Below are 19041 nucleotides of genomic sequence, written 5' to 3'. Positions count from 1 at the left end.
ATGGTTTCTGTCGTGATGTTCTCAGCAGATGCTCATCTATTTCTCCACTTCACTTTCCCTGCTGTGTATCTGTGTGGATGCTGGTTTCAGTGGCTCAAACTGTAAAGGGTGGATCTCGTGTCATCCATTAGAGCGCAGACAGTGATATTTAGTTTAAATGCATAAGCTTTATCCAACCATCCATTTCCCAAAGTGCTTGTCCAATCAATGTAGGGTGATGGGAATGTAGGAGCCTATCCCAGTGGCTCAGGCCATAATCACGTTTTGTGTGGTTAGTTGAACCAGTTCTCACTAGGACTCTTCAGCAGCGCCTCCTGGTGGCAGGAAAAGCCATTAGACTTTAGTGAGAGCTGCAGAGAAGTGTACATACAATAAGTGCTCACTTGAAAGTGTGCTAATTTGGTTTATGTAGATAAAGAACTGTATTTTGTGTGTATTAATATATAGATTTGGTATTACAGTGCTTTTGTACAAACATGTATAGTGAATAATATGCACCTTATACATACCAAGTGGAAATATTTCTTTTGTGTGTGGTTCAAGCGAGTAGAAAAGAAACAGTCGCTCGTATTTGGGGTTCGCAGGGGAGAGGGTGCAGGATAATATAACGGCATGTTATTTTCAAGGTACGTTGGAGTTGGTCAGAGAGGATGGAAATGACAGGATCAGTGTTTGGCTCACAGAACACTTGTGTCCTCAAATTTGGAAAGAGACGGTAAAAGAATTTCAGAGATACAATGAACCGTTGATTGGTTTCTATTGGATTGCATGAAGAATGTTGTGCAATGAAAAACTGAACGGGATACAAGCAAGACCTGGCTACATTAACATGCGCCCTTCGAGTCGGTTCAATATGATTCAGTATTGGAGTGAAGCAGTGAAAACATTTTCCTTTTAAGAAGGAAGCTCCGTGTGTCTGTAAATAAAATGCTGTGTTTTTGATATAAATAGAAATACTAATGTACACTTCTGTGGAGGTTGAAGTGTTTCTGTGCTGATCTCTCAGATGAGCGGGGATTATTCCTTGATGGATCTTTACTCTTGTGATTAGTGGATCATCTGTGTAATTTATTGATATGCTTTTTGTTTTTTTGTATTAAATAAATCTGATAGTTTAACATTGAGTGAGATGCTCCATGTTGATTTATATGCATATTGTATCATTTTTAAAAAGTCAATAGCATGTAAGTTTTCTTTTACTAATAATCCAGAATTAAAGGATGTATCGGCTTTTGTAAACGTAGCATCTAAATGAAGAAAAATAAGATTCCTGTCATCATTTGAAAGCAAAACATTCTTGAAAATGAACAAATCTACAGCGCGGTAGTTCACAAACTATTAGTTATATCATTAAAATAACAAAGCAAGGCTTTAGTCAGTGCATATCTTACCATTTTAACTCATTTTTTTTAAACAAAAAGCTTTTTGCTAGACATGACTTTTTGAAAGTGCAAAAAAATAAACTCAAAGCCACTAACACATGTACGAATAGTATCAAACCAAGTGCTATGTGATTTTTCTGAAGCAAGTGAGCATATTGCTTGTATTGCTAATATGAAAGCATCACATTTCTTGTGTTGTAAAAACATGATTATAACATTGTCTTTTGTTGAAATAAATAAAGGCAAATAAACATTTGTGCAGACACTGTGAATGTTTTACAGATCACTTACATTAAGGCAACAATATTTATAAATGTGTTGTACAATAAAAAACATTCCAAAAAATTTTTGTTCATGTATTAGTACAAATTAACACTTATCTGATGATAATTCTGACATCATCAGGAAAGGAAGTAGAAAATTTAAAATTAATTTCATTTAGTGTTCAAAAATATGTTCATTATGGAAAAGGAATCTCCTCATAGGTTATTTGTAAATAAGGATATTTCATCGGCAGCTTCCAATATTCAGAGTTGTAGTAGAAGTAGAAGGTCTTCTCAAGGACCATCTTTTCAAAAGCCTCGAACAGGCTCATGATCATGTCTACCACTGACTGGTGGGAGCGAAACCAGTGATAGAACTTCGTAATGTCCGCGGCCAGATCCTTCTTTGAAGACTGCTGAAAGATGGAGTCATCTCCCAAATAGAGAGGCTCTCCGCTGTACAGATAGATCTTCGTGTAGTTGGTTGGGGTTTGGCTAACCAGTTGGGCGCCCAGCTCCAGTAATTTCTTATATGTGCGGTGCACAAACTGGGAACAGTCGTAGGACTCAAACCATGTTGTGGCATTGGCACCAGGGTCTGACTTTACCGTCCATGTCTCGTAATACACTCCCGTTTCATTGTCCTTCTGAACCCACAGAGCCAACTCATTAAACATCTCACCTAACGAAACAAAAAATATGCGAGTGAGGAAAAGAAAAATCCAGACGAAACAAGGATGGTGTTAAATCAGAATATTATTATAAGAGACTTCTTTCAAAACATTAAAAAAGTAATGTTTTCAAACTTTTGATCTTGTTATAAACGTAATGATTACAAACTTACCTGAAATCTCTCCTATTTTCTCCAAAGTCCCATTCTGCTTCCAGTGCAAGTCGTCTATGCCGTCATAAAAGCACGCGGCTCCCTGGTTACACCAGAACGGAGCACTCTCGCCCTCTCTTTCATGAGGAAAAGTGCAGTTCCCCAGTTGAAACAGCTCGTACCACTCCATGGTGAAGTTTCTCCCAGCTTTTGCGCTTCCAAAGCCGATGGCGTCGTGCATGACGTGCTGAGGAGAAAACTCTAGATTAGACTCGGATGGATAAACTCTTAAAGAAAAGAGGCCTGCTATTCACTTACAAACTTTCCCAGGATGTCACCATATTTGAACTCCCACACAGGAGTCTGAAGCCTGAACACCGAGATGACGTCTTCGTCTCCCATGACGGGTATCCGACCGTCTGGGTCTCCAGTGGGACAGAACGGGTACAGCGCCTGGCAGAAGGAATCAACATCTGGACGTCTGTCAAGTCGCCTAGAAATTGATATGAAATTGTGTTACGTCTGCTTTTCAGCGAATAGGTTTGGCCAACATGGTGGATGTCACATAATGTAATGAATTCATATTCATGAGCATGAAATAGTGAAGTAGTTTATTTTAATTCACTGGAAATGTAAGTGTATATCTTGCATCTAATTTACGCCTCTTGCTTGCTTAGTTGGGAACACTTTAATATTCAACAATATTATTGGTTCGACTGCACTGACACTATTGGATGAGAACTGAGCTGGACGATGACATCACTGTTTTCAGCAGAACATTAATTTAATAATTGATCTTTACAACAGAACTGAATCAACACTGAACTGACTTTGGCTGAACGATGACACGGTTTTCTTGTAGAGCTGCCATAATGCCAATATGAACTCTGTTTGCATCATTGAATTATTTTCCTGTTTATCACTGTAAGGCTGCTTTGAAACAATCGGTATTGTATAATAAGCTCTATATAAATAAAGATGACTTGACTAAGAAATCATACATTTCTTAATATATGCATATAAAAATATATATTAATCACAATATTTTAATAATGTTCCTATTCTACTGAGGTCCTAACTGGAATTAACAATGCCAACAGTGTCTCTTCATTGTACATGACAATAATAATTGTATATACCCGTTTATTATCTACATCTTGACATTATTAACACTTTCATTTGCACACAACTGGTTATAACACATTCGTATACTTCCAGGTTGCGCATGACAGTAAATAGTATATCTGTACATAATTCTATCTATTGTGTATGATATTTTCTATATTACTTGTATTTCATTTTATTGCCTTTTTTATTATTGTGTAACATTCCTTGTCATTGCCCTTTATCCCTGTATGTACTTTTTCTGCACTGGAAGCTCCTGTCAACAAGACAAATCCCTTGTGTGTGTGAACAATTGTCATTAAAGCTCATTCTGATTCTGAAGACATAAACCATCGTGAAAATTAAATTTTGGAGAAAAAAAGAAAAAAAAAGCCCTAGGTTTAACCAATATAAACACTTTTAGTCCTTAGTGCTGGCAATGTATTTGAGCTGAAGTGTACAGTAGCTGCAACTTACTGGTAAGGCACTGGCCAGACCTGCTTCCCACTGGCCCTAGAAACGACCAGCCCCACAGTCCAACAGTGAAGAACCGCGTGAATGAAGAGAAGAGAATACTTCATCTCAGCACAATCTCTGAAAAACACCAATGTGCTGTCTTTCTTGCAGCTGTTGCTGTTTTGTTTTGTCTCACATCCTTGTTTCAGAGAGCACTGATCACATGACGTGCTAAATTGAGTCAACTGGTCAGTCACGAGTTTGTTAAGAGCCACACTCCTGTCAAAATAAAAGTCACGCTATAAAAAAAATATAATAATAATAATATATGAGACTATATCTATGTTTAAAATTACAACAATTATAATAACTAATAATACTACATTCTGAATTCTATTTTGTTGACAACATCGTCTCAGCTAAGCCAAGTTAATGATGCTTTTTTTTAAACCCATTGGGAAAAAAAGAGTCTAAAGACTTTTTCATACAGAAATATCATACAGACACAATTTACATTTGTCTACAAATCTAATTTTAAGCATTTAAGCATACGTTTAATAGAGGTTTAATACCTCTATACCTCTTGGGGAAAGAGAATGCTTTATTATTAATAAAATATTTCTAAAGCGAGCGTGACCGTCCTTGGGGTGCAAGTACTGCGCATGTGTCGGTCTCACGCGGCATTGCTATGGTAACAGTAAACAGCCTTAAACTGAAGCTTTTTCTTTTGGGGTTGTTCCCTCTTATCTGTTCATTAAACTCAAGTTTATCATGACAGACGTTGGCTCTGAAGAGTTTGACGACGAGCAAGGCTCTCTGGGGGTGAGTCTTTGTCACAGTTTATTCTCAGTTCGCAGTGTGTTCACAGTAGAGATGACAGTTATCGCTCTGTGTTGAAGGAATATGAGGGAGACCGAAATGAAGCTGGAGAGAGACACGGACTGGGCAAAGCTGTCCTGCCTAATGGAGACACTTACCAAGGAGCATATGAAAACGGCAAGAGATCTGGCCAGGTTATGTCACTCACAAACACTGTTATTATGCAGTTTCTGTTCTCATAAACAAACTAAAGATTTGATAAACCTTGTGTTGTCTGTATATCAGGGGACATATAAGTTCAAGAATGGGGCCAGATACATTGGAGAATGGTACATGAATTTAAAACATGGTCATGGCATATTTTATTACCCAGATGGCTCCAAATATGAAGGTAAATTTACATTATATTATCTCAATATATGAGTACAGTATATGTGGTTTGTTAAGGTTATCATGAACTAACAATGACACTTGACTTTACACAGAGTTAAGAGTTGTTATTGTTAAAAAAACCTAGAAACTAAAACTATTAAAACTATTTATTGTTAATTGAAATACAGCTGAAGTACTAAAATCACTTATTGTAAGAAAATAGAAATAAATGAAAACTAGAAATGTTTTTTTAAAACGAATAAAAATGACATTAGCACATAACAAAATAAATTACTAAATTAAACGTAAATTAAGTCCTTTTAAATTAAATTAAATTAAAAGCTAACTCAAAACATTAATAAAACTAATAGTATATTTAATACTAAAATAACACTGTTTTTACAGTACTTATTAATCTATGTTAATTACAACATATACTAATACATTTTTAACAGTACAAGTTAATAAACATTAGTTAATTTATTGTAAACAAACATGAATTAACAATAAACTATATTTTAGTGCTGTCAAATTGATTAATCGTGATTAATCAGATCTAACAAAAGTTTGTATATATATACAATATATAATAATATGTGTGCGTGGATGGATGGATGGATGGATGGATGGAGATATGTGATTAATCATGATTAATCGATTTGATTAACAGCACTAGTATTTAAAAATGTTAAACATGCTGAAATGTAACTTTGTCTCAGACTTTTTTACCCTTGTCTCGGTCTTCTAACTACAGTCTTCACGTGTGATATTTGTTCCTCTTCCTCAGGAAGCTGGGTGGATGACCAGCGGCAGGGTCATGGTTTTTACACATACCCCAACGGAGACACATATGATGGCGAATGGCTGCAACATCAAAGGTAGTTGAAATGCATCTCTCTTTTCCACTGATCTAATCCAGTAACATGTATTAGTTGTAACAGTATTCATAACATCTTCAGTTCAACTAAAAATTTATGTCAAACTATGCTTATTAATAAAAGTATCTGATTGTCTGTCTTTTTCCCTCTTAGACATGGGCAGGGTACATACACACATCATGACTCAGGTTCTCAGTACATGGGCAGATGGATCATTGGTAAAATGGAGTCAGCCGGGGAGCTCATCCACCTGAACCACAGATATAAGGGCAACTTTGTCAATAATAATGTAAGTAATACTCTGCATTTATGGTTCTGAGCTGGTGAGTAGTAGAAAATGGTTTGTAGATCTGTTCAAATTGGCTTGCGGACAGCAGGGGGTGGGGAGGCGAACTGTACAGTATAGTAAGAAAATAATAGCAAGATAAATAGACACAAAAAGGTTTGAGAAAATGTTTCACATATCTTTTACTGTCAAACACCTGAACAAGCTATAATCAAGGGGACAGGGAAATTGCAGAGAGGTGAGTTTGATCAGGGCAGTGACTAAACTCTGCAGGACAGTGGCCCTCCAGGCCGGATTTGAGGAACCCTGCTCTATATTAACATTAATATAACAAGATATCTGCACTTCTCTCACACAGTGATCACTTATTTCTTGTTCTTTTCTAGCCCTCCGGTCCAGGGAAGTATGTGTTTGACATTGGGTGTGAGCAGCATGGAGAGTATCTTCAGATAGATCAGGTATGTCTATTTAATGTTTTACAGGATGTCTTTAAATATCATGAGAATGTATTCCAGGTAGCATGATCACATAAATCTGCAGAAATTGTTTACAAAATGTTTGTCTCTTTGTTCTCAGTCTTACCGGTGTTTTGTTGTTACTTGGCTTGTTAAGAGAGTTGTTTTAAAGACCCTTGTGAAAAAGAAGTGTGCTTATTTTGTATTGAATGAGAACTTGTAGTGTGCTTCGTATTTTTTGATAGTGTAATTTTTCACAAGGGTAGTTTTCTTGTTTATAAAGATCTCCCTTTACTGAAACTCAAGCCTGCACCAGATGAAGAAACCAGTAAGGAAGGGAAAGCCTTGAAGTTGTGTTCTCCCTGCTGCCATCAGATCCTCTCTATTGCCATTTTGGCCTTTGGAGATGAGGGTTTTCTGGCAACTTTCAGATTGTAGCTGTGCCTCTAGTGCAGTTTGCCAGTTGCCTGGTGCATGTCAACAAGAGAAAGTCTTATGCCGTGTTCTTTCCCTTAGACTGTAGTCAGTAGTGGAATGCCCTTAAAGCATCGAGTGGATGAAGCAGTTCACTGGAGTTTCAGAAGTTTTACAGCTTGGTATGCTAGTAAACATTGCCAAACACTGTTCTCAATCCTGTTACAAGCAAATGAACCCAGTGAAAACAGAATGATGCAACTGAATACATAAAAGCATACCAAGACACTAAAAACATGTAAAGTCTGTTTGTATCTGTTAGAGATTAATAGTAGGGCACACAAAAAAAAAAAACAGGGCTTGAATTTTGAACAATAACCTTACATACTGTCCTAAACACCTGTTTGTCTCTATGCAATGTCAAATGTTTTAATTAATGAGCACATTGCATCCAGTGAATTATTAAAAATATATATTTTACATGTATGTTTTTTTTAATATGTATGTTTCTTACCTGTAACTAAGAATAAGCCTATATTGAATGAATTTGTGTGTGAAGCCAAATCATAATACATTTTTTGACAGCAGGACAAAGGAGATGCAGAGGAAGATGAACCTGCCTTAACCACCGCCTTGAAGTGGAAACCCAAGGCACTTACTGGGTTTTCTGTTTGGGCTAATGAGAATTCTGCCCCGTCAGGTATACGTCATCCACATCCAGTTCTAAACATAAAACATCTTGATGCAGGATTGCATTTACACAGTAAAGGCCCATTCACACCAAGCTGTTGATATTTGAAATCACCAAAACAAACACGCCCCTATCTTGATAGCTCCGCCCCCAAATGCATGAACACTTTGCAACACAGGCGCCTCCCCCTTTATGAGTGGACACACCCCTTACTGCTGATTGGCTACAAGTGTGTCTTGGTGCTCGGTCCGATTCACTTTCAACAGCGTTTCTCAGAAATCGCTTACTGCACCTTTAAGTGACTTTAAACACAGCATGGTTGTTGGTGCCAGACGAACTGGTCTGAGTATTACAGAAACTGCTGATCTACTGGGATTTTCACTCACAGCACAGGCATCTCTAGGGTTTACAGAGAATGGCCCGAAATAGAGAGAATATCCAGTGAGCAGCAGTTCTGTGGGCGAGAATGCCTGGTTGATGCCAGAGGTCAGAAGAGAATGGCTATTGTTCTGTTTATTCTCATCTTTAAGTCAGGATGGATTCTGAGTAGCTGTCAATGTGTTTGTCATTCATCATCTGAAAAAAACAATTATTCTGAAAGTGATCCCAACTATATTTCTCTGTGCCTTTATCATTTTAGTTGTGGTGTGGACTTTGCTATTCTTTCATATTTAGAACGATTTTTAGAACTATATCTTTATTGTTATAGTTATCGTCCTTGGTGTGAAAGGGCCTTAATGATGTAATGCGTGTCATTTATTAGCATTTGTAGTCACCTTTAAGATTTTTTATATTCACAAATATTTAAATGTAAGAAATGATAGAGTCCTTCCTCATTTAAAGGAAGTGCGTCATAAAACAACATCTACTGTATATACTGTCTGCTATTTTACCATTTTAGACATTTCGACAAACATCTTTGAGTCATAAGTTCAGTAAGTTGAACTAAAGTGTCTGTGTCTGTTCATTGTAGATCAAGCCGTGGTGGAAGAGTGAGAAAGACAGACCCCCAAAAGATGATAAGAAAGAAAGATCTCTAGATCATTTATACCTGCACATATCTGTCACTAAATTAAAAAAATACTGTAACAAATGCATTGTGCATTGCTAGTTATTGTTAGTAAATCCAGTAACTAACATTAACTAATGGGAATTGTTGTATAGCATTACTGCAAAATCTGTTTATAGCTGATTTGGAGGCCCTGGTAACTGAAAAGTGTTGTAATTTTAAAAACAGCAGAGGGCGCAATAAACCAGCCAAAAATCACCTGTCAATGAGACTAGTGTTTACCAAAAAAACAATTATGATGATTTTTTATTATTATTCATTAAAACAAACTAAAGCGAACGTCTGAGCCTTTCATTTTTGTGTGCTTAATTTAGGAAATGTGGCCTGTAACTAATCAGTTTTAAAGACTTTTTGCACATAATTCTAAACCGTTTTAATCATCAGAGATTCAATAAGGGTCTAAAACTGATATAGACAATGTTTAGACAAAAATATCTGAATCAAAATGATCTTTAAAATACGGTATCCTGAAAAAAGGATGTTACTTTTTTTGTTGAGTTTATATACCATAATGTCTCAGAATAGAGATACGTACCTATTTTTTTCTTCATTTCTTTTCTCGTGGTGATTCTCATTAGATTCTAATGAATGTAATACAATTGTTTGTTTGTTTGTTTTTAATCAATAATGAATGCATAGCTTATTCAACATACTAATGATTAAAAAAGTAGACACTTCCATCTACAAGCAGCATCTTCAGTCACAGCTTCACTGAAGACAGCGGCCCGCTGATGTGTGTGTGTCACACACCGCTTCCTTTCCTGCACCAGCCTGAGGACAAACACAACCCATTGTGTGAGTCGTTCTGTTGACCTGATCACATATCAGTTCTGAAAAACACTTCTCTTAACCCACATAACTCCTCTATCTTTACATGTTTAAATACATTTGTAGGCCCCAATATCCATTGCTGTCTTTAAAACATTTAAATATTTAAAAACAGAAATAACAGTTGCTTTATAACACTATCCTGCAACACTTTCAGAGCTGGTTTGCCACACTGTCAAACCCATACAATCCTCCTTCTGCCACATATCAACAAAACCAGCCAATCACATTCTTTTTATTTTTACTAACCCTTATTGTGCTCAAATTAAAATGGAAATGATTAGGAAATAAATACAATATGAGGGCGTTAGAATAGGCACATGTTTATGTAGTTCAGGATAATGTCAATAATAATTTAAGCAGCTTCCTGATCTCATTGTTGTCTTATACACAATAGAGGGTGCCGAGGGTGAGGGCAACGATTGGTCCACTGCACGTGTTCTTTCAATGCCTTCTGAATCACGTCACACACACTCCTTCTGCCTAACAAGCTTCACCCTCCATTGGGCAAACAGACTTCTAACTGTGACTGGGGGTGTGGCTTTAAACTGGCTTGGCCAGATTTCCCAGGAGTCTGTGTGTTGTTTTCTTTGATAGACATAACTGACACCAGTGGAGCGGAGGGAAAGCTCGCACTTGCACATATTTGTGTTCCTGGGAGCTGCAATTCCCTCTGATGAATTCCAAGGACTTCCTGAACGCTTCAACAGGTCCGGCTTAGATCCTACTGTACAAGTCCATGGCCAGATAAAGTGTTGACTAAAAATCTGGGCAAATTGAAATGAAGCTTTATTCAATCTTCCAGGGATTAAAAGCAATAACAGGTAATTTTCCTCTTTATTTGATCAGTTTAGAAGGGAGAAACCATGATAGCCAGGAACCAGATACAATATTCTTATATATAATGTTCAGCCCTCTCTAGGTCAACATCTCAATGTAGTTATGGAAAAGAGAAATTATCATTATATACACATATACATAATACACACACACATCAACACTCGAAGTGCATCAAAACTTGTCATCAAAGTTATACATGAATTTTGAACAATACCTGTTCTTGTTTTAGGACAACTTTGATTCACTTTTTTGATCCACTTGTGTTGGATCCACAAATGTTGACATATATATATATATATATATATATATATATATATATTATATATATGATAATGTACTTTAAACTATATATTGAATGTTATCTGAATGTAAATGTTAATTGCAATTGAATTCAAATGCATTATAGTGTACATTTATATTAAATGCAATTAGTTGAACGTAAGAGTGTTCTATGTTTTGACCCACTTAACTACATATGTATATACAGTTTCTTAATTACATCTATTGTCTTTGAAATATTGATAAATTGTATCGCCGAAAGTACTGATGAGCATTTATGGTAAACTGAAATATACTTTAATGTCAGCTTTAATTACATTAGAATGTCACATGTTTAAATATATGTGTAATTACACATATTAATTTAGTACATTTATCTTGCAATTTAGTACATTTAAAATACATTAACTTTAAATGTATTGTTGAATAAAACACTACAGTTAAAATTATAATCAAGTACTGTAAATATGCTGTAGTATGTTAGTCAACACATCGAAATTAAGAAAATTTTTAAAACAGATTTAAAGTGTACTTGAAAAAAATAACTTTTTACTCTTTAAATGCGTGTTAAGAAACAGTCATGAAAGTGACCTCTCTTGGTACAGCTTTTATTTCATTAATATTAAATTATGTACCATTTCAAAATATATATACTTTTAGGATTTGAAGTACACTAAGTGCATGCACCTCTTTTTCACATGGCCAGTAATTAAATATTCTATTATTCGTTGTAGGCTGAATGATACACAATTTTTTTTGTGGGAAATAAAGGTGGAAATTTTTATTAGCTTCAATGTATGCGTCTATACAGACTTTAAGATAAAAAATAAAAAAACCTATACCCTGAGATTTGTTCCTGTAAACAGTCTGACAACTACAGTAGTCTTGGTCTTTCATTATATTACAATATTCATTATTGATTTTTCAAAAAAAGGAGAGGTTAGACCAGAGTGGGAACGTATCAACACATCAGCATGTAGAACATAAACTGATGGTTCTTATAGAAAGCAAAGAGACTCTAATACACAAATAAAGAGGCACCTCTGATCCAATACAGCAAATTCAGCAAACAAACATAAGCTGAAGACTGGATTAGAGCATGTTGTGCAATGCATTCGTGAGTTCTGAGCAGTAGAATTAATGTGTGTAGAATTAATGTCCTGCAGAAAACAAAAGCCACTGTTATATTCATAAGCTTCCTCCCTAAGGAGCTTGGGTGGGCTGTTCTCACACACGCATGCGACTGCAGTCTGTCCTGTGTGAAATCCCTCTAGTAACCGGATAGTCGGTGATTTGGAGTGATCCGTTGTACTTTCCTCAGACAAATTCGGTGTACCCACCCCTTGGCATTATGCTCACTTTCCACAACCGCAGTCCAGCAGGCTAGACCAAGGATAAAAACATCAGCAGTCATGCTTCTTACTTCTCGTCAGTGAGTTATTTAGAAGCAAACTCCTGTGAATGCTCGTATATCATGTTCTGTACAGTGTCAGAACAGACATTATAAATTACAGTGATCGTGATGAATGTGCAGCAGTGATACTGGGAAAACTGCACAGGTTTGGAATCAAGGCCTTCGTTTAATCCTTCCTTTGACTCGAGAGCTGCAGCTGAAGGCAGAATGCATGGAAAAGCATCTGACAAAAATGTGACCTTTACTTACGGCAAATATAGTCTGTTTACTAGAGAAACACATGATCACACACCAGTGTTATTAACTAAAACTAAATCTATATTAAAAATCGCTTTCGTTAATTGAAATAAAGCTAAAATAAGATCAAATATACATATTCAATCAAAACTCAAAGCGTAAACGAAAATTACAAACTAAAACTGAAATTAAAATAAAGTTAAATAGAAATATTTTAAAAATGCTAACAAAAATGACAAGCACAACAAAATCAAAAGTGAAAATATAAAAATAAAAAAGCTTATTCAAAATATGTATAAATATTATAATAGATATAATGTTAGTACTAATAAATACTAATACGTTAACACTGTCACACACACAAATATATATAATTTATATATCTTTTTATAATTCATAAAGTAAAAACTGCAAAAATAAAGTAAAAATTGCAGTGTTTAAAAAAATCATCATATTTTTTTCACCCTGATGTTGTACGGAGCCCCTGAGGGGACATGGTCATGTAAAAAAGATTTTATATGAATAAATGAAATATAATCTAAAAAAAATATACTTCCATTTTTAGAGTTTGCTTATCTGGGAACAATTTTGCGAGCTATAAACTTTTTTTCCAAGTACCTTTTAAATCATTATGTTTTAATAACGTTTTGTTGTTTATTGACAAAGTGACTCAATATGCCTTCTGTGGATATTTACAGGGTATGAGAAGCAGAGGGAAATTTTCCACGCATTCAACACTCAAATCTAAGAGGCTCCCCATCAAGGTCAGTCATGAAGGACCGCATGGAGGAGTTGCGTCAGCGGATGAAGGCCAGCGATAAGATGCTGGACAACAACGCCTTCAACAAGGAGGAGGACACGGACCCGTCCTCGCTGATAGGCCTGCAGGCCGTGATCTTTGAGGAGGAGCCCGTCCTGGAGAACTTCCTGAAGGACGCGCAGAACATCCGGGACAGCATTGAGGAGCTGAACTCGGAAGTCAATAAGTTCGGCCAGCAGCAGAGAAACTTTATGGCCACCATCAGGCGCCTCAGCATCATGAAAAAGGAGAGCAGCATGACGCGAGACATCAAGTTTTTGGCCGAGAGCCTGAATAAAAAGCTAGAAGCTCTTTCCAAGCAGGCCAAGCGAACCGAGGCCGAGCTGGGCCCGGACAACGCCACGTCCCGTATCCAGAAGTCCCAGCACGCGGCCCTTTCCCGCCAGTTCCAGCAAGTAATGCGACAACACAATGACGCCATCCTGGCCAAGCAGGACAAATGCAAGCAGTTCATCGTCCGGCAGCTGGAGGTTTCGGGTCGCGAGGTGTCCGAAGAGGAGGTGGATGACATGATGGAGCAGGGCAAGTGGGAGATCTTCAATGAGAACATCTTAGTGGATGCAAAGATCACTCGTGCCCAGCTCTCAGAGATAGAGCAGCGCCACAAAGAGCTCCTGAACCTGGAAAGCAACATGAAGGACCTGAGAGATCTCTTTCTAGATGTGTTCATGCTGGTGGAAGAGCAAGGGCACCAGATCGAGAACATACAAGCCAACGTGGTGAAGACACAAGACTATGTATCAGACTCAAAGGAGAAGTTCTCAACGGCTGCCAGATACAAGAAGAAGAACCCTCTCAGAAGACTGTGCTGTTGCTGCTGTCCTTGCCTCAGATAGCGGCTGGCAAAATAAGCAAAGTTTCACATTTACTGCGCTCTCAAGGGAAGAACTGGGGTCTGAATAAATACAATGGCAGACATCTGATGAAAATAAAAAAGCAAAGGCACAAAGCACTTTTAGACTACATTTAAAAAAGGAAGGCTCCGTAGCGATGAAGACTTACAATGTTGACATGCAATAGTTTCCCCAAGACTTCACAAGATGTTGTTATGTCTTGTTATATCACATAATGTAAGATGTAGTCAGGGGTACATTTATTTTGTATTTTATTATTGTGAAAAAGCCACACCATTTTAGAAGTTCAAACTTTATTTTATTTGTTCCCTTCAGTGTTATTGTTTATAGGTAATTTGTCTGCTTTAGATTGGTCAAATATCTGAGCTAACATTATAAAGACTATATAAGACTGGCAAGCTTGTACTATATTCTTCAAACAATATCGAAAGATTTCTGCAAGTCGACGTCTAAAGGTCACATTTACCGTTGTTCGGTGAGCTAAATAAAGTAATTCCTTTTGGAATGCCCTCGCTATCTGAAATTTTGCATGGCGGCAAAAGATTTCCTCATGCAAATTACGCAGAAAGCTTGATTTATAAGTAACTTCTGCATGAGCTGTGCTTCATACATCATTACACTTTTGACAAGACAAAGGACCGTTTTGCCCATGAAATTTCATCGAAATGTGACTGCACCTTTCCTGGACACACAATCCCCACATGTTTTTATAAAACTATATTTCATATAATTTATTATTACATAAATGTATTTACATTTTATTTAAAAAAAGAAGAAGAATAAAATACAAGATGCCATTTTGAAATATCTATGAAATGTGATACCACGCATAGTCTAATATTTGCTCATAGATAATTGGAGCTGATTAGAATGAAACTGGTTAGGCTCATGATGAGGTGAATAATGAAGACATGTTGGTGAGTCAACAGAGCAGGTATCAGGTGTCGGTATGATTTCTAGTATCTGGGTGTGTCTACATTTTCAGAGGAAAACGTGTTGCACAGAAATTGAAGGAGAGGAACATTATTTATAAATGCAATAGAAGCAGAAAAATGCCACCGTGTTTACTCCGATAATTGAGAGAATTATGAAAAGGTTCACATTCCTTTTCACTAATGAATTAGCATGGCTCTTTCCTACCTTTTTCATTTTTATTGAATACACAAAGAGCTATTTCTATCTGATGAAATATTACTAACTGAGTTATGCTCAGTTCTGTAATATTTATGATCCCAGAAATCCCAGAAAGTTTTTGATGATTGTATATTTGAAGATAATGACATTTGAAGTTACCATGAAATTTGCCCTATTCAATCCCAATATTCAAATTTTTCAAAAAAGTAAATAAATGTGTCAATATTCCAAAAACAAACATCTGAATATTGTTAAAACTTGAACATGATTCTTGTTTTCTTACTATGAATAAATTATTCAAAAATGCATTCTTTTATTTCATTTAATTTCAAGTTGCGTACAAAGAGAATATATGGTGCGAGTTAAAGGGACACAAATTGCACACAGTCATAGTAGGAAGTCCTTAAGGCACATAAAGGTAGGGCAAGCAATGCGTTTCACAAATGATGTAAACAAAGTTCGGGAGGAGCACGTTCAAATAATCTAATCAACTTGCCATCAAACAATTACCATGTCTACCCTATCAGCATGAGAGGAACCATATATATTCGCTCTGTCAACTCACCTAACATTCCTTGACAGTTTTCAGGATCCCTCCACCACCCCGACTCCGACACCCCAACGCTTGGCTTATTCTTTCACAGCCAGGAATACGGGGGTAGTACTCTGGGATCGGGCCCAATACCGAGCCCGGAGTCCTCTCCTCGGACAGCATGCCAAATATGCATTTATTCTGACTTATTTGTAAGTGTGAACTCGTGAAACACTTTTTGTTATACTGTCAAATCAAATCAAGTCATCTTCATTTATATAGCGCTTTTAACATGTCGATTGTTTCAAAGCGGCTTACAGTGATAAACAATGAAAAAAATTATTTAAGGTAACAGAGATTGTTTTGGCTTTATAGCGGTTCTTGAATAAAGATATTTTCCAGCTAAAGTTAGTTTTGATTGATTCACTTCCGTCGCAACGATCATTAGTTATTAAATTAGAGGCCGCTAAGACGACACCGTTCTCTCTACAGATTTTAAGCGCGCACCTGTGAGAAACGCTGATGGCGCTCACGTGCGCATTAAGAATTAATTCTATAGTTATGCGCATTTGAATATATGTGCTCAGGTTTGTAAATCCCTACAAACCAAGCCTTAACAAACTACTTGTCTGGCCTTAAAACATTTTAGACAGAATTTTATCACTTCGGGGTAGATACGCAAAACCGAAATTATCCCGTCAATGCTTTATCTGTAGAGTGGTAAAGGGATCCTCCATAGGGAGAGGCTAGTTGGCACTTTAGCACTGGGTTGTCATCGGGTCCAGGCGAAGGTCCTTTGTCAGATTTGGATTTGGCCTGGATCCGGCAGGCTGCGGGAAAACCTCGGAATAAACAAAGACACAAAAATTAGCGTAGATGCCATTCTTCTTATGATGTAATGAGTAGATCAGGATTTAAGGGAAGTGTTCCCAGTTTCGGCTGACCTAATCTATGCAGCCTAACATTGAGTTATAGAAGTCTATAATGCATTATGTGAATGCTAGGTCAAAGAGAGCTTTAATCTAGCTTTGAACTGACAGAGTGTGTCTGCTTCCCGGACAATGGTAGGAAGACTGTTCCAGAGTTTTGGAGCTAAATAGGAAAAGGATCTACCGCCAGCAGTAGATTTTGATATTCTAGGTATTATTAACTGGCCGGAATTTTGAGATCGCAGTAGACGTGAAAGACTATAATGTGTTAAGAGCTCGCTCAAGTACTGCGGAGCTAAACCATTTAGTGCTTTGTAAGTATTCAGCAATATTTTAAAATATATACAATGTTTAATAGGAAGCTAATGCAGTGTTGTCAGAACGGGGCTAATATGGTCATACTTCCTGGTTCTAGTAAGAACTCGAGCTGCTGCATTTTTGACTAGCTGTAGTTTGTTTATTAAGCGTACAGGGCAACCACCCAGTAGAGCATTACACTAATCTAGCCTTGAGGAGGAATCTACTGGAGGAAACTATCTCCACATCCTGATAGCAATCAATAATAGAAGTGGTCTAAATATTTAAAAAATTTACATACATCTTCTGTGGAAGTCTCAGGACCAAAAAATGTTTTGTCCAATTACTGCATTCGGTCTGAATACAATGATAAGATGGCCTACCTGCCTGTCAACGTGTGTATTTGCATACCTCCTCACATCTGCTCTCGCAGACGTCACACGTTCCATGAGGCTATGCAAAGTTGTAGACAGTCATCATCCAGCGGCACAAACAAACAGCAGCCACCTTTTACAGTTCCTCCTGAACCAAGACAACAAGCTTATGCTGCGTTCACACCATGTCGTAATTACCGTAATTAAGAGATGGCAACCCGTTACCTTCTTCTCTGAGCTGTTCATGTCCTCTTAATTATGCATTTTTATGGCAACACTATTAACGCTAAAATTAATATGCAGCAGTCAGTCCAAATCTGAGTCAGGAGTTAGTAAGCAGCAATAAAGCACACAAGACAGGACTTGTTTACTCATCACTTCCGTTCTCGCACACATTACGTCATTACACAACACTTCGGGTACAACATCAACAGTTCTGACTTCCTTTTCAAAATAGTCCACAATTTTGAGTCCACAATACAATTCACTTATCAAATGAAAGTTTTAGCATAAGTTCTGCCAGGAAGACTCAGTTGTTACGTCACTGATTACCTTCTCTTTATCCAATCGTGCTCTAAATACTCGTAGTATAAAAGATCGAAACTTACACGTTTGAGTTCGCAGATGCTGACGCTTCCAATTACCTCCATCCTCCCCTCCCCCACCAAGATGTCTCTCCCCCTCCATCCTCCCCAACACCACCGGGATTGTCCCTTCCTATAACTCGGGGGGGTCGGCTGCGCCCCTGCCTTCGTCTTCAGGCAGGATATGCAGATTCCGTACCCTCGGAATGCGAGCTACGGGCAAAGAACGCCAAAGAACTTTATATCATACTATGCTTGCTGAGCTGTTAATAAATGTTTACTGGTAACGGTATTATTCTCCCGAGTCTTCCTGGTAGAACTTTCTGTGACTGCCATATATGGGGCTCCGTACCCTCACTTTATCCTCCTCCTGGAAACAAGGAGTACGCATAGCATCAGTGTACTTTTTCATTTTGTGCTGCAGCCACGTAACCATTCGGCGAACAGTCCTGTCAGTCAGTACACAGGAGCAGATGGCAAAATAGACTGCGCCTGCCATTGAGGAGCTGAAAGGGTGAAGTACCAGTTGCAGCATGTGGAGTGGCACAGTACACCTGCAAGAAGTCAGTTACCACAGGTTCCCATAGCTGATGTTGCTGGATGGACATTTGGACAGTGTGTTTGAGCACATGGTTAACCTCTCTATAGCACCATTAGCCAAGTAGAGAGAGGGACGATGGTGACTGTTATTCCTTCCTTCAGTTAATGTAATAACAAACCTGCAGTTAGATGCAGCAGTGTCAAATGGACTGACTGTATCCACGGGCACTTTCTCCCATGGTCCATCTGGCACATTGAGCTGACACGCGTAGCAGAAATCATCATGGACCTGAGCATCCATCAAAAAACACCTTCATGATCTCTAATGGTGGCCAGACACCAATAGAGATAATGAAGGTGTTCTTTG

At 37.5% G+C, this 19041-nt stretch overlaps 3 protein-coding genes across 8 annotated transcripts; 2 read left to right on the top strand and 1 right to left on the bottom strand.

Annotated features, from left to right (window-relative positions):
* Window positions 1–406: 406 nt before the first annotated feature.
* Window positions 407–4287, bottom strand: cln5 (CLN5 lysosomal BMP synthase). Of its 3 annotated transcripts, none has more exons than XM_079617647.1 (4): window positions 4050–4287; window positions 2787–2961; window positions 2490–2715; window positions 407–2327 (listed from the first exon to the last, which is right to left on the bottom strand). In XM_079617647.1, the coding sequence occupies exons 1-4, from the start codon at window positions 4151–4153 to the stop codon at window positions 1843–1845; spliced, it is 990 nt and encodes a 329-aa protein (XP_079473773.1). In that variant the 5' UTR covers window positions 4154–4287; the 3' UTR covers window positions 407–1842. The 3 variants fall into 3 exon arrangements, with proteins under 3 accessions (XP_079473773.1, XP_079473775.1, XP_079473774.1); XM_079617649.1 differs by having other exon boundaries at window positions 981–2327; window positions 2787–2921; window positions 4050–4275; XM_079617648.1 differs by having other exon boundaries at window positions 1094–2327; window positions 2787–2941; window positions 4050–4266.
* Window positions 4288–4692: 405 nt separating this feature from the next.
* Window positions 4693–9293, top strand: rsph1 (radial spoke head component 1). Of its 4 annotated transcripts, none has more exons than XR_013798286.1 (9): window positions 4693–4850; window positions 4928–5041; window positions 5133–5238; window positions 6007–6097; window positions 6251–6386; window positions 6770–6841; window positions 7355–7434; window positions 7841–7952; window positions 8917–9293. XR_013798286.1 is itself a non-coding variant. In XM_079618497.1 (8 exons), exons 1-8 carry the CDS (start codon window positions 4800–4802, stop codon window positions 8937–8939), a joined length of 705 nt encoding a protein of 234 aa, XP_079474623.1. In that variant the 5' UTR covers window positions 4693–4799; the 3' UTR covers window positions 8940–9293. The 4 variants fall into 4 exon arrangements, 2 of the variants coding, with proteins under 2 accessions (XP_079474623.1, XP_079474622.1); XR_013798287.1 differs by having other exon boundaries at window positions 7838–7952; XM_079618497.1 differs by lacking the exon at window positions 7355–7434.
* Window positions 9294–10409: 1116 nt separating this feature from the next.
* stx19 (syntaxin 19) lies at window positions 10410–15724 on the top strand. Its single transcript, XM_079619030.1, has 2 exons — window positions 10410–10664; window positions 13309–15724. The coding sequence occupies exon 2, from the start codon at window positions 13382–13384 to the stop codon at window positions 14264–14266; it is 885 nt and encodes a 294-aa protein (XP_079475156.1). The 5' UTR covers window positions 10410–10664; window positions 13309–13381; the 3' UTR covers window positions 14267–15724.
* The last annotated feature ends 3317 nt before the right edge of the window (window positions 15725–19041 follow it).

The sequence above is a fragment of the Phoxinus phoxinus genome (genome assembly GCF_949152265.1).
Source record: "Phoxinus phoxinus genome assembly, chromosome: 7".
Taxonomy (NCBI): Eukaryota; Metazoa; Chordata; class Actinopteri; order Cypriniformes; family Leuciscidae; genus Phoxinus; species Phoxinus phoxinus.
Note: the sequence above shows the minus strand (reverse complement) of the source record. Positions and strands in the feature narration are given on the sequence as shown.